Source organism: Pristis pectinata, chromosome 11, assembly GCF_009764475.1.
Source record: "Pristis pectinata isolate sPriPec2 chromosome 11, sPriPec2.1.pri, whole genome shotgun sequence".
Lineage (NCBI taxonomy): Eukaryota > Metazoa > Chordata > Chondrichthyes > Rhinopristiformes > Pristidae > Pristis > Pristis pectinata.
In genome coordinates, this window is record NC_067415.1 from 48,637,105 (window position 1) to 48,659,572 (window position 22,468).

General features: G+C 42.1%; 1 protein-coding gene across 1 annotated transcript in view; it reads left to right on the top strand.

The window, feature by feature from the left end:
- amotl1 (angiomotin like 1) overlaps nucleotides 1-22,468 on the top strand; it is a 111,931-nt gene that overhangs the window by 66,361 nt on the left and 23,102 nt on the right. Inside the window, 2 exon segments of the mRNA XM_052026757.1 lie at nucleotides 12,327-12,471; nucleotides 14,676-14,768. Of these exon segments, the coding sequence (XP_051882717.1) occupies nucleotides 12,327-12,471; nucleotides 14,676-14,768 (238 nt within the window).

The window sequence follows — 22,468 nt, forward strand, 5'->3', positions numbered from 1 at the left end:
ACCAAGCAGGTACATTGTCTGTTTCATCTTTGGCTTGAAAGGAATGAATTTTTTTTTAAACAGACATAGGGAAGACTTAACTATAGGTTGCTGGGTGTTTACTTATTTTCCTCTAATGCTAGTTCTCATTTGACTTTATTTTCTACAATGGTTGAAGGATCAAAGTCGAGAGTTTCTGTGGTTGGTGTATAATGATTTGTGATGAACAGATCCAATGTGGTGTTTGTACCAGCATAGGCATAATGAGCAAAATGGCTTCCATCTGAGACACAACTGACTGCAGATTCTGGAACCTGGAGGAAAAAAAACAAATTGCTGGAGTAACAGTCAATGTTTTGGGTCAAGACCCTGCATCAAGACTAATGCAGAGAACATAAAAGAGTACAGCACAGGAACAGCCATTTTGGCCCATGTTTTTGCTGACATGATGCCAATCCAAACTAATCCCAACTACCTGAACATGGTCTATATCCCTCAATTCCCTGCCTGTTCCTGTGCCTATCTAAATGCCTCTTAAGCATTGCCGTCATATCTGCTTCCACCACCTCCCCTGGCAGCACGTTCCAGGCACCTACCGCTCTCTGTGTTTGTTAAAAAAAAATACTTGTGTAAAAGACTGGTACAGGGTCTTGACCTGAAATATTGACTATCCCTTTGCCTCCACAGATGCTGCTTGGCCCACTGAGTTGCTCCCACAGTTTGTTGTTTGGTTTCCATCTGAGCTGAGATTACAACAACTCTTTATTCCATAAAAAGGAATGCACTCAGCATTGAATGGGCTTCTTTTGTTTCGTGCTTTGTTATGTTCATATATTCTAGAGTACAGCATGTTTCAGCAGATATCATTACAGGTCAGATTGAACTAGAACTAATATCTGTTGGGCCCAAACAAAACCAAATTAATTGCAAATCTGTTAAACCTTTTTGTTTTTGTCTAGAGATCTTGTCTATCCAGCACAAGTATGTTGGTATAAATGACTGCCTGCCATTTTCAGAGATTTCAGTAAAAATAAAATTGGTGTTTAGTTTAGATTAATTAGATCATTGGAATTCCTCCAAGTCATTTTCAAAGTCTGGACTAAGAACAGAATTTTTAATGAAGGGCACTTTCTAATTCTGGACCCAACTAGTAAATTGCAAATGCATGAACAAAGTAAATTCAAGTTATGTGAAAACAGTTTTGTTAATTAGATGTAATTTTGCACTGAAGCTAATAACAAAATGCACTCATTTGCATGTTTTTACCTTGGTTTAATGCAGCATACTATCTCAACCATGCAAAATGATTCCCAGTACACAATATCTGATGGTTTCTCTTGTCCTTGGCTAGAAGTATGCAGTGCTGCGATAGCTAGCACTGAAGTATTTTTATGCATTATCAAACCTTCTTGTTTTTTCAGTGAAATGTAACATTGCTGTAGTGGTATTCCACCCATCTTCCAATATTGTTTACACACAAGATGCTTAAATGAGACACCTCTGTTTTTCGTAGGTTGGTGTAGATTTACATTTCTAAAGTATAACAATAGGGCAAGTAGAGCCAGTAAGATCTTAAACATACAAACAAACATACAAGTAAGAGGAGTTGAGTCCCTCCAGCCTGTTCTGCTATTTAATATGATCATGACTGCTCTGATTGTAACCTCAATTCTGCATTCCCATCTACCCTTGAAACCTTCACCCCTTACTTATCAAGAATCTGTTTACCTCTGCTTTAAAAAATAGAGCTTTGCGCATCAAGGAAGAAAATTGAATGATAACTTCCAATACCTGATAGACTGTAAAAATATGGAAGAATAATTAAGCTCTCTGAAACATAACTGCACCATATTTAGCTGATGAAGATGAGAATATAGTCATAGAATATAGAATCGTATACCATACGGAAACGGGCCTTTCGGTCCAACTTGTCCATGCCAACCGAGTTGCTTACCTGAGCTAGTCCCATTTTGTCTGCATTTGGCCCATACCCTCTGAACCTTTGCTGTCCATATACCTGTTTAAATGTAGTAATTGTACCCACCTCTACCACTTCTCTGGCAGCTCATTTCCATATACCCACCACCCTTTGTGTGAAAAAACTTGCTCCTCAGGCTCCCTTGAAATCTTTCCCCTCTCACATTAAATTTGTGTCCTCTAGCTTTAGACTCTCCTACCCTGGGAAAAAGACTGAACATTTACCTTATCTATGCCCCTCATGATTTTGTATACCTCTCTAAGGTCACCCCTCAGCCTACTATGCTCCAGCGAAAACAGCCCCAGCTTACCCGGTCTTGCCTTGTAACTCAAGCCGTCCAGTCCTGGTGACATCCTTGTGAATATTTTCTGCACCCTTTCTGGTTTAATGACATCCTTCCTATAGCTGGGCAACCAGAACGGCACACAATTCACCAAATGCAGTCTCACGAGCGTCTTGTACGGCTGTAATGTGATGTCCCAACTCTTATAAATGCCCTGACCAGTGAAGGGAAGCTTGCCAAATGCTGCCTTCACCATCCCCTTTACCTGTGCCACCACTTTCAGGAAACTATGTACTTGTACCCCTCAGTCTCTGTGTTCTACAACACTCTTCAGGACCCTGTCATTTACTGCATAAAAATATAGAACTACAAATGGATTAAACTTGTTCCAGACCAATCTGGGAGTAGACATACTCAGATTATTCACCTTAAGAAAACCAATGTACACTCAATAGATGGAAAAGTGAAGTGAGTGTGACCTGGGGGAAATATGGCTGTGGGACTGGCCTCCCAACACTCCGTCTGTGGCCGTACAAAGCACAGCTCTTCAGCTGCACAACAAATGTGATTAAGGTTTTTGTCTCCACCACCCTTTCAGGCAGTGCATTCCAGATCCCCACCACCATTGGGGTAAAAACAAAATCCTCATCTCTACTCTAATCCTTCTTTAACTCTAAATCTATGCCCCCTGGTTTTTGACCTGTCTACTATGGAAAGCAAGTCCTTGCTACTTTGTCTCTGCTTCTCAACTTTATGCAGCTCATTTAAGTCTCCCTTTAGTATCTTCAGTTCCAAAGCAATCAGGCAAAGGACAAATTTTTCAGTCTTGGCAACATTCTCTTAAATCTCCTCTTCACCATTTCCAGTATAATCACATTTTTCCTGTAAATGTGGCAACCAGAACTGTACATAGTATTGAAGCTGCAGCCTAAGAAGTGTTGTATACAATTCTAACATAGCCTCCCTGGTCTCATATTCTGCATTCTGGCTAATAAATGAAAACATCCCATCAAAAATGTGAATCCTTTGGCTAATTTGGTGTAAATAATTTCATGTGCTTCTCATCCCATTCTCTGTGATGTGCAAAATACGTTAATTGACTTATGTGAACCATAGGAACTAGATATCTGCTAGTTAAACATTGTAATTCTAAATGGGCTACGAAGGTGGTGAAGGAAGAGAAGAACAATTTTAAAATGTTCTTAATGTTAAATGTTTTAATACTAAAAATATGGAATGAGAAAGCAGCAAAGACAATGGGTAAAAGTGATGATCACAGTATTAAAATCTGTTGAGATACAGTGGTAAGTTTAATCTAACTTGAGATGCAAGAAAATGACACAATTGCTTGAACCAACAGTTTTAAACTGCTGGGATTTAATTTTTTTCATTGATACTAATATAAGGTAATATTGGATCTGGCATTAAATGGGTGATGCAGGTTTGCAGAGGACGGATTAAGTCACAATTACCAGAAAGTAAGGAGGTTCATGAGGAAAAATGATAAACTGCAGAAAGTCAGCTTTTCCTTATTCAGCATAAAGAATATTCATTGGATTTAATGCCATCTTGATATGCGTTCAGTAGTCTGTGGGGCCCTTGATGAGCAATCCCAACAAAGATGTATTCATTTCAAAACTGCAGTAGAATGTCCCAAAGCACTTCAAAGATACAAGACATAAATTGACACCAAGCCCACCCATTCCACACTAACCAATTCTGAATTCAGGGGACTGGATGAACTGACCCTGTTGTAAAAAGCTATCTTTCAAGGGGAATGGACTGCAAGCAACAATCCTTTCTCAGGTGCCAATGTCAAAAGCCTTAAATTGATTTTAAAATGCCCTTATGTTCAAGTAGACATATGAAAACTGAAACAGAAAATTAATACCTTAAAGTACAAGAATGTGGCGACTCACCGTCTAGTCGGGCGAACCGGCTCGGCAGTCGGGTCGCGCGGCGTCGGAGCGACGAGGCCCAAGATGGCGGCAGGCCTCGTCTTTCCGAGCGACGGGGAGAACCCGCGCGCAGGAAAGTCCTGATGACGCAGGACTTACATCATTGCCGGTTGTTTTGGGCGGGAACATTCTCCCTTAAAGGGCCCGCGCAAGGCGGGAAAATAAACCAGTTCTGTTTGGCAATCCTCCGAGTAGAGTCTTGTTTTATTCCGCGGTAGCAACCGCTACATTGGTGACCCCGACGGTCCAAACGGCTTTTGGACCCGCGAAATGAACGACAGCGCAGCAGCCAACGCAGTGGCCCTCAAGCTGCCCACCTTTTGGACACTTCGGCCCAGCGTCTGGTTTACACAGGCCGAAGCGCAATTCCACCTTCGGCAGATCACCTCCGACTCCACGAAGTACTACCATGTGGTTAGCTCTCTGGACCAGGAGACAGCCGCCCAGGTTGGAGACTTCATCCAGTCGCCTCCGGAGGAAGATAAGTACCCGGCTTTCAAAGACCTTTTGATTCGGACCTTCGGCCTCTCCCGTCGTGAGCGCGCCACCCGCCTGCTTCATCTGGATGGCCTGGGGGACAGATCCCCATCCGCCCTAATGAATGAGATGCTGGCATTGGCCAAGGGACACAAGCCGTGCCTGATGTTCGAACAGGCCTTCCTCGAACAGCTCCCCAATGACATCCACTTGTTGTTAGCTGACGCCGACTTCAGCAACCCCCGTGAGGTGGCCACCCGGGCAGATGTTCTGTGGAGGGCCAAGCGCGAGAGCGGCTCGTCCGTCAGTCAAATCACCAGGCCACGAGCCCAACGCCCGCCTCGCCCGGCCCCAGCAACCGAGCAACCACGCCCCAGGAACGCAGACGACGACATGGGTGACCAGCTGTGCTTCTACCATCAGAGGTGGGGTGCGGAGGCCCGTCGATGCCGCCCACCCTGCAAGTTTCAGGGAAACGCCAGGGCCAGCCACTGCTGATGGCTACGGCGGCTGGCCGCCGACAGAGCCTCCTCTTCGTTCAGGACAAGAAATCTGGACGGCGTTTCCTCGTTGATACTGGAGCGGAGGTCAGTATTTTGCCCCCGACAGGCCGCGACACTCGTGACAGGCCACCAGGTCCTCTACTCAATGCCGCCAACGGTACAACGATACGGTCTTTCGGCACCCGTACGCTTCAATTACAATTTGGCGGCAGCCGTTTAACCTGGTTTACCCTTGCCACCGTCGCCCGACCACTCCTAGGAGCCGATTTCCTTCGGGCCCACAACCTGTTAGTCAACCTGCGAAGGAAGCGGTTAGTCCACTCTAGCACTCTCCGGACCTATCCCCTGGGAGAAATCAGCCCACCAGCCCCGCGCCTGGACTCCATTTCCCTTTCTGGCGACGATTTCGCCAAGCTCCTAACCGAATTCCGATCGATTTTGGCACCTTCGTTTACAAATTCTAGGCCCACACACGGGGTACGACACCACATCATTACCACAGGGCCACCCCTTCATGCCCGAGCACGACGATTACCTCCAGACAAGCTCCGCCTGGCAAAGGAAGAGTTCCGTCACATGGAGGAGCTGGGGATTGTTCGCAGGTCAGACAGCCCCTGGGCCTCCCCCCTGCACATGGTCCCCAAAGCCACCGGAGGGTGGAGGCCCTGCGGCGACTACCACAGGCTGAATGACGCCACCACCCCGGACCGCTATCCCATCCCTCACATCCAGGACTTCGCAGCGAACTTACACGGGGCCCGCATCTTTTCCAAAGTGGACCTCGTTAGGGGATACCACCAAATCCCGGTCCATCCGGATGACGTCCCCAAAACTGCGATTATCACCCCATTCGGCCTTTTCGAATTCCTTTGGATGCCGTTCAGCCTTAAGAACGCCGCACAGACCTTCCAGCGGCTGATGGACGCAGTAGGCCGAGACCTGGACTTCGTGTTCATTTACTTGGACGACATACTGATCGCCAGCCGTAACCGCCAGGAACACCTTTCCCACCTCCACCAGCTGTATTCCCGCCTCCGCGATTTCGGCCTCACGATCAACCCGTCCAAGTGCCAATTCGGACTTGACTCTATCGATTTCCTCGGCCACAAAATCACCAGCGACGGGGCAACACCCCTACCCGCCAAGGTGGACGCTATCCGCCATTTTGCCCGCCCCGACACAGTCAAAGGCCTACAGGAATTCCTTGGGATGGTCAACTTTTACCATCGTTTCATCCCTGCAGCAGCCCGTATCATGCGCCCTCTGTTCTCGCTGCTGGCTGGTAAGGGCAAGGACATCACCTGGACTGACGAGGCTGCGGCTGCTTTCATTAAGGCCAAAGACGCCCTGGCAGACGCCACGATGCTTGTACACCCCAGGACTGACGTCCCGACTGCCCTCACGGTAGACGCATCCAACACCGCGGTGGGTGGGGTACTGGAACAGCTACTCGAAGGCCGCTGGCAACCCTTGGCATTTTTCAGCAAGCACCTTAGACCGCCCGAACTGAAGTACAGCGCTTTTGATCGGGAACTTCTAGCGCTGTATCTGGCGGTCCGGCATTTCCGATACTTTCTAGAAGGCAGGCCTTTCACCGCTTTCACCGATCATAAGCCTCTGTCCTTTGCCTTCTCCAAAGTCTCCGATCCCTGGTCAGCTCGTCAGCAGAGACATTTATCCTACATTTCCGAGTTCACAACTGACATCCAACATGTCTCCGGAAAGGATAATGTCGTTGCTGATGCACTTTCCAGACCAACCATCCACAACCTATCCTTGGGTGTCAACTACACGGCCCTAGCTGACGCACAGCAAGCTGACGACGAACTGCCCAGCTACAGAACCACAGTCTCGGGTCTGCAGCTCCGAGATTTCTTGGTTGGTCCAGGTCAGCGGACCCTACTTTGCGACGTTGCGACTGGTCAGCCCCGCCCTATAGTCCCTGCAGCCTGGCGGAGACGCGTTTTTGACTCGGTACATGGGTTGGTGCACCCGTCCATCAGATCTACTGTCCGACTGGTCGCTAGCAAGTTTGTCTGGCATGGCCTGCGCAAACAGGTCAGTGAGTGGGCCAGGACTTGTCCGCACTGCCAGATGTCAAAAATCCAGCGACACACCAAGGTCCCACCACAGCAGTTCGCGCCTCCCCGTAGGAGGTTCGACCACATACACGTCGACCTCGTGGGCCCTCTGCCGGTTTCAAGAGGAGCCCGGTACCTCCTTACCATCGTGGACCGGTTCACGAGGTGGCCTGAGGCAACCCCCTTGACTGACATCACAACTGATTCCTGCGCTCGGGTGCTGCTCACAACTTGGGTCTCACGTTTTGGCGTTCCGGCCCACATCACTTCAGACAGAGGCACCCAATTCACTTCCAGTCTCTGGGCTGCATTAGCGAACCTGCTAGGGACGCAGCTGCACACCACCATGGCCTACCATCCTCAATCAAACGGGTTGGTGGAACGTTTTCACCGCCATCTGAAATCAGCCTTGATGGCCCGCCTGAAGGGTCCTAACTGGGTTGACGAGCTGCCTTGGGTCCTGCTCGGCATACGCACTGCCCCCAAAGAAGACCTCCGCACTTCGTCAGCTGAGCTTGTATACGGGGCGCCACTAGTTGTCCCCGGGGATTTCATACCTGCCCTTCGGGACCAAGGGGAACAACCCCCAGCAGTCCTACAAAGACTGCGCGAGAAGCTTGGCGACTTGGCCCCGATTCCCACCTCACGGCACGGTCAAGTCCCATCCTCCCACAACTACGGGACTGTAAGTTTGTTTTCGTTCGCAGGGGCACACCTCGGGCGCCATTGCAACGACCATATGAGGGACCGTTCCGAGTCATATGGAATAACGGATCCACTTTTATTTTGGACATTGGAGGCAGGGAACAGGTTTTCACAGCGGACCACCTCAAACCGGCCCATTTGGATCTGCAACAGCCTGTCGAGGTTGCCACGCCGCGACGCAGAGGCCGGCCCCCTAAGCGGCAGCTGGCACAGCCCACGGACCTTGGGGACTGTCTCACCGGTTCTGGGGGGGGTTGTGTGGCGACTCACCGTCTAGTCGGGCGAACCGGCTCGGCATTCGGGTCGCGCGGCGTCGGAGCGACGAGGCCCAAGATGGCGGCGGGCCTCGTCTTTCCGAGCGATGGGGAGAACCCGCGCGCGGGAAAGTCCTGATGACGCAGGACTTACGTCATTGCCGGTTGTTTTGGGCAGGAACGTTCTCCCTTAAAGGGCCCGCGCAAGGTGGGAAAATAAACCAGTTCTGTTTGGCAATCCTCCGAGTAGAGTCTTGTTTTATTCTGCGGTAGCAACCGCTACAAGAAATTAATTAACGTTGGAGTAACCCATTTAGCTACAAACTTGTTATGTCATTCAGAGATCACTTCCAGGCAATGGGCTCACACTTGTAATGCCTGCCAGTGCTGGTGAAAGCAGAGGGCCCAGAAAGAGTCAGAATCATACAGCACAGAAATGGCTCCTTAGATCCACTATGTCCACGTTGACCTTTTTGCCCATCTACACTATTCCCATTTGCCTGCATTCGGACCATATCCTTCTCTGCCTTGCCAGTTTAAATGCCTGTCTAAATGCATCCTGCAATCTGTTTGGCCCCTACCAATGTGTTCAATGAGGGAAGTTCATGAGGGCCTAATATCTTCATTTGCAGAGGTGCCTTGGATATTGTTCCCATCCATACCCAAAGAAATATTTTATAAATGATGCCAGCTCTCGCCGGGTATGTCAGACACCTGTTCCGTCTATTCCACTTCACTGCCAAGGCATGCTCCATGCTGATTTACACACTTCTCTGTATTTGGGATGGTGCTGCTTCTACTTATGAATGTTCCAAGAGCATTGTTTCTAATGTGTTCCTTGCAAGTCATTGAAAGGGTCGTTTGCAGATTCCTATAAAAATCAAATCATTGGCGCATTGTTTGTTCAAATATTGTGTTTGGAAAGGAGAAAGGTGAAGTAAATAACTGAAAGTTTGCCAAAACTTTAGACATTTACAAATGGAATCCACATGACCAGTGAAGGCATAACAGATTGGCCTGCCGCTCGATGAATGTTTATATGATTTTTAACCATAAAGACATGGCCCTGCACATTACTCCTGGTTGTACTTGTGCTGTAATTTTGTGGCAGTCTGACGTCTCTGTTATTTGAAGGGTGTTTGCATCCAAGACTGATGATCCAAATCACTAACATTGGAAGAAAGCATATAATGAGACTCCTATTGCCACCCAACCAACTTTCAGCATGAGAATGCTAAAGCAACAGTTCCATTTGAATTGCCCAGAGTGTTGTTCTAGAATCTGACCAGCCTAAAAAGTTATCAACGTTTTCAAACCTATTGCACAATTTTGCTGTCTAACAACAAATGGGAAATCTGGTGTTGGAAGCCACACAGTCAATCTTAAATAATTTAATGATATTTCTTTGGTTTCAAGTCCTCCTTAAAGTGTAGATGCCTTAAGGTTTGATATCTTTTTTTCCTTTTTGGTATCTCTTGCCTGTGATAAGGTTTCAGATTTTAAAAATCCACTTTATATTTAAAATTAGTTATCAATGCATTGCATTGGCATTGCTCAGTGATTCAGAGCTGGGTGTAGAGTCTTGTAAGAAATAACAGGCCATGAATTTCAATCCAAATATAACCAGATTTAAGAGTACAAATCATTATTTGTTTAAATACCGCAGCAATTTTAGGGATGGGCAGATGTAACTGATAATCCAAATGAAACTGGCAGAATGTGCTGTCTCAACGAGAGCTTAGCTTGCTACTATCTGCCTCGCCATCAAAATGCATTGAACGTAGTGAAGTTGATGTGAACTAAACGTCACAGAAACTTATTTTGTTCATTTCATTCTACATACCATGTTACCAATTTAATACATGTTAATTTTTACCATGTAACCTCTGCAATGAAAGTTAACTATTACAACTCTGTAATCTCATTACTTTGTTTTAAGAGTTTGAAATTTTAGAGGTGTAAAGTTTATTTTCTTTTTCTCTCTTTATCCAATCTTTCTTTCCTTTATCTTTCTCTATGCATGATTTGACATTTAATTTTATTTCTTCTAATTCACACTTCCTGCTCAGTGTTTGCATTGTTAATTTCACAATCCTTCAATCTGATTGGTTAAGAAGTTACATGTTGCTCTATTCACTCCAATCTCAGACACTTCACCTATGAAGTTATCACCTTGTACTTTCAGCAACGTGGCGTAATATGCTGCAAGTATAACTGTTGCTTCCTACCTACTCATTCTTTGTTATTATCTATAACTTTGTCTTTGCTCTTCTCTGTTTGTACAACTTAAGACATTTTGTCCGTTGTGGTAGTTGTGCTGCATTACTTTGCTTTTTTGGATTTGTCTTACTGTCATTTCCCTCATCACTTCTGCATTCACTGTCTCTTTGTGGCCTTTGTGAGTGATGTATATAGAGATGGTGGTTTTTATCTTCCAAAATTCCATAGATTCTGTTGTTACTGTAGTTTGGAGGGTAGCAATCACCCTGACATTTAAGAATGGCAGAGAAAAAATAGGGAACCACTAACCTGTTAACCAAATGTCAGTGGTAGAGACAGCATTGCAATCTGTAATGAAGGATAAAATAACCTTAAAGAATAGTGGAATTGAGCCGAGTTGGTGTGGATTTATTAAAGCAAAATCATGTCTGAATAATCTGTTAGAGATGTGGTTAGTGGAATTGATAAGAGGGAGCCAATATTTGGAAGGCTTTTGTTAAGGTCCCACACAATAGGTTGGTCAACAAAGTTAGAGCATGTGGAATTGTGGGTAATATACAGATAGCAATTTGGAATAGCTAACAGGAAGCAAAGAGTGGGAATAAACAGATTCTTCTCGTGTTGGCAGGCTGTGACTAGTGGTCATTGCAGGGATTGGTGCTTGGGCCCCAACTATTCATAAACTATATGTATGTTTTGGCTGAGGGGACCAAATGTCATATTTCCAAGTTTGTTGATGGTATGAAACCAGACTGGAGTCTGAGCATTGAGGGGGATGTAAAGAACCTTAAGGGAATGTCAACAAGCTGAGTGAGTAGGCCAGAAACAGCTGGTGCAATATAATGTAGAAAAATGTGAGTTCTTCCATTCTAGTACACAAAGCAGAAAAAGCAAAGTATTTGTTAAATATGGGACCTAGATATCAAAGGGGCCTAGATGTCCTTTTATACAAGATTAGAGGCAAGGGCAGGAAATAGATAGTTGAATTGTGTATTTTTCCCTGTTGTACCCTGTTCAAAGCCAGTCCCATCACCCCAACCCAAGAAGAACAGTTGGTTGTCCACATTGTTTAAATTCTGTGCTTGCTCATCCCACAGTATATATTACTTTTAATGCAGTTCTTAATGACCTTGGAACATACAAGCAAATGTTTACCAGCTGTTATTCCTGACATGTTCCCTGCTGCTTTCTCTTTATCCGTCCCAGGAAAAAGTGGGGCATATTTTGTTAAAGCAGCCAACATTTGTGGGATTCTATTGTTAACATTATGTCAGCTCGTGTTGGTCTCTGGTCCAAAGTTGATGAACTACAGAGCACAAACTTAAAGATTTCAATGGAAGTACACACTCACTATGATCTTCAGAAGGATTATTTTTAAAAAGGAAAATTAATTGAAAATAGTAGTCTCACTTTTGTTATTGGGTTGACACTGATTTCCTTTCTACAGTCACAGATTGGGTTTTTCTACACTGTTGTTGTGCTGTGCTTTCTCATTCTCCCTCAGGCAAATACAGTTGAAAGATTTTAAGTAACTGCTTTTATAATTGGGTGTCTGGAGGAAGCAGTTCAAGTAAAACTTTCCATTGAGTTCCATGTGAATAGAGGAATGTGTGGCCTTCCTTTCATTACCCTGCTATTGCCTGGTATAAAAACAAACTTTCCCTTTCATTCCACTTAAAACCAATAATATAACTACATCTTTCAAACTTAGTATGTCTGCATGAGCTTCAAGAAATTTGTTTTTGATTTCTGTTCACATTAATAAAATCACATGTACATGTTTTTTCTAAAAAGCAAATCATGTGCTTTCCCCTCTCAATAACCCGTTAAGAAATGAAAATAAATGGAGACAATAGCTAACAGTGCATTATTTTATATTCTTTTGCAGTTTGAAATGGAAATCCAGCGGATCTCAGAAGCCCATGAGAATTTGGTAAAGTCCAGCACCAAACGAGAAACTCTGGATAAAGCCATGAGGAATAAACTGGAAGGGGAAATACGAAGATTGCATGACTTCAACAGGGACCTTAGAGGTACTTGTAATATCCAGTGAGATTGTTTCCTAAAGGTATTGTTACGTACCAGCAGCAAAAGAAACACACTGAGTCATGTATAAGTGTTAGAAACTATTTTATTAATAACTACTTATGATAATAAGAAAAATAAAAGTAAAAATGTTAGAATGTTAGAAGTAAAAATGTTAGATCTTAAACATTAACCCCAAAACTAAACCCGAAGTGTCTGGCAAATTCCCAAACTCCAAGTCCAGGAATAGTTCTCAAAGTTCAATTCAGCAAGTCATAAGGTGAAACGTGAGCAAAGGCCTTTGCAAAACCACCGTTGACTGAAGAGAAAATGTAGAGAGAAAATAGAGAGGAATTACAAAATCCAAATGTTCCACGATGGAACCCATACGACACCTCAGTCACTGATGATTTCCACTGCTTTGTTCCGAAGTATCTACCACCCTGAAAGGCATTTGAGACGTGGCCATCCACACAAATACCTGTTTCCCTCTACAGGTTAACGACAAAGTGGACTCTACTGGATTATTCCAAAAATCCATATGTGGATTGTAGTGACAGACATAGTTATTGTTTTTTCATCCATCGATGCAGAGACCAGCAGGCAGTGTCTCCCTTTCTCCTCCCTCTCTTTTCTGACTGAACCAAAACGTCAGCACATCATTATCTCCTGTTGTTGTCGTAATAACGCCACACACACACACCCACAACTGTACTATGTCTTAAAGGGACATTCACCAAATAGTAACCTAATCTGTAACAGTATGTTTTTGCCAGAAGCACATTCTAGAATGAATTAATTTACACTTGCAGAGCAGGATAACATTCATTGCTTTATGATGACCAACAAAATCCAGTGCAATATTTTTGAACTTGCCATCATTCAACTTAGTGTTTGGTTTGCTTGCTCTTTCCCTTTAAGCATCCATGTACATTGATCATTGTCATTCTTATACTCATTTGAAGATTTGGTTTGAAGATTTGTGGTTATAGGGCAAGTTTGGATAAAGAAACTCAACAGCTCTTTTATGTTTTCTTCCCAGAAAACATTCTCCACGTCTCCCTATTATGGCTTCCAGCTGTGGTCCACACTTGTGTAACACTTTCATGCATATAGTATTTTATTAGCACTTTGCACCTTCAATTATTTTATCTAAATTTGAAGTATAGATGGAAAGGCTGATTGTGTGATCTGGCACTCCCATTGAGAAGCTGCACTCCCAGGGATCATTTCTCAGGCCAGTTAAAGGTCAAGTGCAGTCCCTGTGAGCACCATTCTATATTGGGTTCATCCTCCTTGGGATCTTCTGATCCTGTCAGATGCATTTGAAGTAAGTAGATATATTTTGGAACTTGTGTAACTTATTCTGATCATTGTTCCTTGCACCTGTAAAATCTTCATTGAAATAAATGGTCTGGTGGTTCCTTTGTGGGGTCTAAACCCTCTCAGGATCCTTTAGTAGAATGTTTAGTGTAAGTGCTGGGGAATCTCAGCAAGTTCATGCTCTACTGTCAGGTGTCAAATTATCAGGATTTCCTCTAGTTCAAAAGTTAATTTTGCATTGATTATTATCTTCAGGGTATTTTACATGTCATGTCTCATTATCACATTCTTGCTTCTGGGTTTAAGTGCTGAGATTTTATCTTTTAATTGAGATAATAAAATGAAGCCATATCTGAAGCAGCAGTTTTTTTTTGACACAGTTTTCCTGGCTAAAGAAGATATCAATCAAACGATCGCAACAAAAAAATAATCCAGTTCTTATTTCACTGATGTTTATGAAAGCTTATAGCGCACAAAATGGTTGCAGCATTCCCCACTTCAAAAGTTATTTGGTTATAACATAATTTGAGCCATTATAAGGTTGAGAAAGGATGATATAAATGAAAGTATTTTGTTTCCATTATGGGTAGTGTTGTGAGACCAGGGGTGGGAATAGAAACAAGGCTCTGGATATTTGGGTGAAATGAATGAGTAGTTATCTGAAACCTGAGGATGATTAAGTGGGTTGAAAGTCAATTGGAATTTTTGAAGGTTGTACTCTGAAAGTACCATTCACAATCTCTGTGACACAACTTTTGGGGAAATTTTAATGGAAGTAGAATTGCTATGCAAAACAAAACTTGGTTTGCCTAAGTCAGCTTATTTTGCAACATCTTGCCAGAAATAGTATTCTAGCATTTTTGAAGTAAAGTGTTTTATTTCTACACAGATCGCCTAGAGACTGCCAACAGGCAGATAGCCAGCAGGGTGTATGATGAAGCTGAAGATGGCATGATAACAGAGGGTCATTATACAACTCAGAGTGAGTACTGTGGACCACAGTTCCTAGAACAAGCTTTATGATTTGGGTGAATGCTGTGTGTTAATGGTAAAATTCTTCTTTTGATGTGCAGGGAAAGTTAAACTTTAGTATGAAGGACACATAGATCACGGCAAAGTGTAATAGTTTCCACATTTTTTTAAAAAAAGGTGAATTGAGAGTACAATTTCTGTATGTAGTTAGTTATGTAGGGGTGAAATAGGGTGGCTGAGCTGCATCATTGTAAGCAAGCAGGACAAATTCAGCATCTACCCAAACTAAATAAAAATCAAAATGCAAAGTTAAAATTCAGTCCCACTCTCTGTTTGATTCATGTTCCTCTTCTTTGTTTTGTTTTATTTTCCAATTGGAATGGAAAGGCTCTTTTAATTCCTTTGAATTGTTTTTAATGTTTTTTTTCCAGTATATGTCAAGACTCAAAGCTAACATTGATCAGCTCCTCTGTCCTAATGCAAGGAGAAGTTTTGCAATTTGTTTTGTGTGGTTTATTGAGTGAAGCTTGCAGGGGATGTGGTTAATAAAACAGATGGTCATCTGGTGCAAATAATTTGGATGAAATTACCTAGAAAGTCAGTGGAATGATTTTGAAGTGAAGAAATAACACAATAACATTACTGTATAATCCATTTTGGACTGCTTTCCAGGGATGAACCTCCAGCACGTTTTCCAATCCAGATATTTAGAATAGATCCGTTACTACTTAAAACCAAGACTAATATCTGTAAAAAAAAAAAAGTGTACACTGCTTGTTACCCTGACCCATGGCAAGCATTTGGATTTCTCAGCTAAGATGTTAGTACTAGGCCTGAAAGCAGGTTTGGGACGACTTGAAATTGATATTATGAAAGGAAACCTGCCTGACCCAAACCCAGCTCCTTTCAGCTAGATGAGTCAATCTCTATATGACTTCTGAAAGATGATAAATAAATTTATAAATATATCTTGTGCAAAAGTGAGGGGAACTATTCACAACACAGATATATTCCAATTGTTTTACAGGAAATCTGTTTTATTGCTTTACTTTAGGAGGATTGTGCACATGCTTAATTGAAGCTATGCAGCAATTGAATGCCATTTACTTAGGGATGTAACCCTGCTTGGCTTCTAATTGAATTACATGTGCTGACATGTTTTGTATGTTGTGACCCAAGGGTGCTTTTTTAATGTAACTATTAAATACTAAGTAATTTGATGCTTCAGAACTTTCCATAGGGACAGCTGTTTTAAAGCCCTGACTTGTAAAAGAAATACTCCTGATTATACTAATTTTTGTCCTCAAATTGCTAACCTGTTCTCTTGATTAACAAAAGCAGAGGAAAACAAATGAAAGAGAATTGAAATTGCATAGCACCTTTCTTAAGACATACTCCCAAGCTGACCTAAAGTGGGTAGTCATATTCTGTTTCTCCCAATACCTTTGAAGGAAAGTGCCAGATCTAGCAGAGCTACAGTATGTTCTGGCTGTTTTCTAAATCCAATACAGTGTTAATCCACAAACAAAAAGAGACAGTAAATGTAGAAAAATGGCTTTTGTTTATACCTTTAGCTGTACACAGTGATTTTTTTTATTTTAAAGGGACAAGCATATTTGAATCCAAATTAAAATGATTACAAATTGAAGGGACAAGTTTGGGCAGCATAGTGACACAAATAGTGGTCCTGCACTTCACAGCTCCAGTGACCCAGGTTCAATCCTCATTTCCAACAGTGTGTGTGGAATTTGCATGTTTGTTCTGTGACCACATTGGATATCTCCATGTGTTCCTGTTTTCTCCTGTATCCCAAAAAAAACGTACAGTTTGATAGGTTAATTGACCATGGTAAATCGACCTTTGTGTGGAGGTGAGTGGTAGAACCTGGGGGGACTGTGGGAAGTGACAGGAATGTGGGAAGAATAAATTGGGATCAGTTTAGGATTAGAGTAACAAAAAATCGTTATTTGATGGTTGACTCAGACTCGATGGGCTGAAGGGCCTGTTTCTGCACTGTATCTCTCTATGACTCTAAGTTGAGTAATTCTATATTATTTAAATTTAGTTGTATAACTATACAAAGCAGAAATTAACCATGTTGCAATCATAACATTATTAAGCAAGAGCAAAACTTTATTTTTGAAAGTAATAGTTGTTTGAACCTTAAAGTAGTAACCTCCTGGTGTAAATACTCTGATTAATTGTAGTATTACCATTGGTTTCTGCCTAAAATGTTAACTTTTTATGCATCAAAACCATTAGTGGAAAGATAAAATGATTAAAAGTTGCATTACACTAACACTTACTGCTCAGATAGCTTTTGTTTCCAAAATTTGAACTGTCCTATTTTGTTTTCCAACATGAAGTGTTTTGCTATTAGATTTTTTTTTGACATCAAGTGACCAGAAACTCGATACTGGCTGTCAGGAGGAGAAACTTTACATAAAGATACTCACCATTTGAAAGGAAGCTATGATGTTGACCTCGAGTAATTAAAAATAAACTACATATTATGAAACTACGTTGTTGTCTATAGCCTAGAATCAGTTTACACCTTTAACCAAATATAAACCATGATGTAATGTCACGTATGTGATCAAGATACTATAAAAATAAAGCAGATGCAACTGTCTCAAATTAATATTTTTCTTTCATTTTAACCACTGATAATATCATGGGAGGTGGGGGTTGATAGAGTTAGAATTTTTCATTTAAGCATTTAGAACTCTTGAATCTGTCAGTAAAAAAGGAAATTCACTATTGGGCTTGAATATGTTGAGTAAAATGAGAATCTTGCACCGTGTGATAGCAGTTTTATTTCCATAACTAAATGGGCAAAAATAGTACGTCCACTTCTATATTAGCACATTCCCTTGAATTAAGTTTGGATGGAGCACATGTTAGGAATGCCAACAGCAGCTGCATTGCCGGTTAAAGGTCTACAGTTTCTCACTGGATTACTCCTGCCAGGAGTTTTACATGCTCTAAATAAGCAAAGCACATAGTGAGCTTCAATCATCAGACTCTAACCTGGACCACGAGAAATGCCATTCATTGCTGTTTGAAGATGCTCTAGTTTGGCAGCTTGCCAGCTCTGTTTTGCCATCCCATCTGTTGGCTTCTGAGTTAGTTTCCTTTATGGATACAGAATACATTAGAAGACTTGATGTAAATACTAGCAGATTCAGCTCTAGGTTTTGAGGATTGTCTTTCATCAGTTCATTTTTTTGCAGAAATGAGTGGAGAGCCTCAAATTGCATGCAGTGAATGAGAAGTATGGGTGGAAATAACTAATGAGGTTAGGAGTTTGCAGTAAAATTTTATGAATGTCTGCATGGAATATAGAATAAATTATTGAGATTAATGGAAGAAAAGATGCAATCTAACTTAAAAATAACAGTAATTTAGTTTCAATAAATCAATGTAAGCTTCTCTAATCTAGCAATACTATACTGTTATCAGCTATTAAGTTGCATATCAGTTCATTAGATATTGAAGAATTGATGGTACCCACTGTTATTGCAACGCATATTATTTCGACTGAACAATGTCCCTTTGATTGAATTTACTCAGTATTTAAGTATACTTACCCAACTTTTAAGCATGTTTTTCTGCATCAGAGCTAACCAGTGAAGTTGAAGTATTGGTATTGGTTTATTATTGCCACTTGTACTGAGGTACAGTGAAAAGCTTGTCTTACAAACCAATCATACAGGTCAATTCATTACACAGTGCAGTTACATTGAGTCAGTACAGAGTGCATTGGTGTAGTACAGGTAAAAACAATAACAGTACAGAGTAAAGTGTCACAGCTACAGAGAAAGTGCAGTGCAATAAGGTGCAAGGTCACAAAAAGGTAGATCGTGAGGTCAGAGTCCATCTCATTGTATAAGGGAACTGTTCAATAGTCTTATCACAGTGGGGTAGAAGCTGTCCTCAAGTCTGGTGATATGTGCCTTCAGGCTCCTGTATCTTCTACCCGATGGAAGAGGAGAGAAGAGAGAATGTCCCGGGTGGGTGGGGTCTTTGATTATGCTGGCTGCTTCACCAAGACAACAAGAGGTAAAGACAGAGTCCAAGGAGGGGAGGCTGGTGTCCGTGATGCGCTGGGCTGTGTCCACAACTCTCTGCAGTTTCTTGCAGTCCTGGGCAGAGCAGTTGCCATACCAAGCTGTGATACATCCAGATAGGATGCTTTCTATGGTGCATCTGTAAAAGTTGGTGAGAGTCAAAGGGGACAAACCAAATTTCTTTAGCCTCCTGAGGAAGTAGAGGTGCTGGTGAGCTTTCTTGGCCGTGGCATCGACGTGATTTGACCAGGACAGGCTGTTGGTGATGTTCACTCCCAGAAACTTGAAGCTGTCAACCCTCTCAACCTCAGCACCATTGATGTAGACAGGTGCATGTACACTGCCCCCTTTCCTGAAGTCAATGACCAGCTCTTAACCCAAGTGGCCATTCCTTGTATGTGGAGTTAAATGTTGAATAATATTAAATAAGGAATGTTAGAAGGTTAGGAATAGCAATGTCTATTACCACCACTGTATCAGCATAATTTACAGCAGTATTTGATGGATGGAAATTTCCATTCTGGCTGGGAATAGCACTTTAAACAGCCCTCATTGTTATGTTTGCACAGATCTAGTTACTGCAAAGCACTTCTGCTATTCATTTTATCATCTGCCCTTTTCCTCTTAATCTTTATCCTTTCTTAAATTCATGCTTAAATTTAGTTTCATAATATAAATTAGTTCAAAAGTACTTAATAAAAGTTAGTCAGTTAGAATGGGCTAAAAAAGTTAGGCCAAGTCATGCTGACCCCCTGCTCAATCACAGCCATGGTCTGCCCTTGCCTGCACTTACCTGGGCTGATACAAAGGACTGATCTTGAGAGTCTGGCAGCATGGTCCTGATTGTGCAGTAAGTGGATCCTGTCCATAGATTCCCTTGACAGGTGGCAAAACCAGGAAAGAGGTATTGTGGACTCTGAAAATGTCATTGATTTTTAATAGTTTAAAAATGTCGACAACAGTTAAATATATTTATAAAAACTGAAATATATTATTTTTTTAAAAAATAAAGTTGGCAAGAAACAGTGAGTTAAAATATTGAAAACATTAAAGAGTTTTTTTTTAAATGTCTTTTGCCCCCTTTGCACTACAATCCCTGCTGAAATCAGTGGAGTCTAGAATCCTGCAGGTCATGGTGGGGGCTGACTTGGGGGGCGGAGCGAAGTGACAGATTCACCCCTCTGAATCTGACAGTAAGTTTCCAACCTGGCGTTTGACCCTGCGTGCACACAAATTTGAGACAGGATATCACTTCCAGTAGCTGTTGGATACAGTTGGCATCATGCAAAAAATCGGCACAATCTGGCAGATAGGCTGATTCTGTATTCTTTGGCATTCAGCTTGAATTGTAATATAGACAATTGGTTATTAGGTTTATACAAAATTGCTTTGTGTGCTTTTATAATTGTCAATTATTCACATTTTTCAATGTAAGCTTCATTCATTTAGTGAGACTTTCTTTCTATATGATGTAATTTCTTTCTATATGATGCATTGTTACTGTTCTTCATGTTGCTTGCCTTCTACCACGTCTTACTATATATTCTATATATTGTGTGTAATTTTAGACACACACACACACACACACACACACACACACACACACACACACACACACACACACACACACACACACACTCGATCCAAAACATCAATCATCCCTTTGCCTCCACAAATGCTGCTTGACCCGCTGAGTTCCTCCAGCATTTTTTGTTGCTCCAGATTCCAGCATCCGCAGTCACTAGTGTCTCCATGTATCTTGCTAGCTTCTTTGCACAAGTCAATGTTCAAATGGACAACCAAACTAATACTTCCTTGCATCTGCTTGACCATGATTAGTTCGTGAACAATAGTTCGAGAACAATAATTCTCATTGTTGTCACACTGAAAATCTGATCTGGAAATTTGCTTCTAATTCTCTTAGAAATTACATTCCGGGTTGTCCCTCTTTGACCTGCTCTGCTATTTCTCAACCATTTTCACTACTTCCCTGCAGCCTGCTATTAGCTACACATAACACAGACAAAGAAACATAGTGTATTTCTAACTTCTACATTACCTCACTTGTCTTGTCCTTTCAGAGAGATTCCCATTGTTCTGACCATCTCTCCCCTATCTTTGCTACTGAAAATAAAGCTGTTTTCTTTCCCAGTTCTGATGAAGGGGCTCAAACAAGAAACATTAACTCTGTTTCTCTTTCCAGTAGTGCTACCTCACCTGCTGAGTCTTTCCAGCATTGTCTGTTTTTATTTCAGTTTCTATCTTCTGCAGTTTTTTTTTGATTTTCATCTTCATTACTTCCTTTGTGTTCCAGAAAGCAGCAGAATCTTGTATTAATTCAAGTTCAGAAAACCAAAATGCACAAACATGAAATTACCTTCTATAATTGGTATTGTAAAGATATTTATTTTCAGTTTTGTCCTTGCATTGTTACTGTTCTTCGTGTTGCTTGCCTTCTACCACATGTCTTACTATGTATTCTATATATTGTGTGTAATTTTACACACACACACACACACACACACACACACACACACACACACACACACATGTGCTCTCGATCCAAAACATCAATCATCTCTTTGCCTCCACAAATGCTGCTTGACCCGCTGAGTTCCTCCATTTTTTTTGCTCCAGGTTCCAGCATCTGCAGTCACTAGTGTCTCCATGTATCTTGCTAGCTTCTTTGCACAAATCAATGTTCAAATGGACAACCAAACTAATACTTCCTTACATCTGCTTGACCATGATTAGTTCGTAAACAATAGTTCTCAATTTTCATTGTTGTCACACTGAAAATCTGATCTGGAAATTTGCTTCTAATTCTCTTAGAAATTACATCATAAAGAAACTGTTCCACTGTGTATTCTTTTTACTGGTTAAAGCAGTAAATTAAAACCTGTCAAAATAATTAATTAGCACTTTTAAAGGCCTTGCAGATATTAATGGGCATCACCAAAATGGATGACCACCTGTATTTTCTGGCTGCAGTGTTTCCTGCTCAGTGTTTACTGATGGGCCATTTGTTGATGACTGGTCCCCACATGTAATAAACACATGCCCCCCCTACTGTGAGACTGCTCAGCATATTAATTTCTTCCTCAACCCTTGTCCTCTACTGGAGTTCTGCCCCCTGCTAGCCAATTCCCTAGGTTCCCAGAGCTCCATTTAATGAGGCCTCCTGCTGCTCAGTAATCCAAATCCACCGAAAAATTCCAGTGGAGGCGTAATGGGGAGAGGCCCACCAACACATCCAAGCACATTCAGCTTCCCACGGCAGTTTAAGGACCTGATCCACTGGCGGATACACGTTCAGAAAATCAAAGGTTCAGCTATTACTGGGGAAATCTGCTGTTCTTTCCTAAAGCAAAAGGAAATGCCTGCAGGTCCACAGGCACTGCTGGTCCACAGATTGGATAGTCCAGTACAGTAGCCCAGAATTTCCATTCCCATCCCAGTATTAATGTGTGCACTTATCCAGGTTTACCCACAAAGTCCCAGTTTCCAGCATGGGTTTAGGCCAACAGTGACATCTTCCACCATATTTTTACTGTATCAAATGTTTAACAAAGAAGTATTCATAAGCATTCAATGGCCCTGATAACCATGACACCTTTGATAATTAGGACCTCACCAGCTG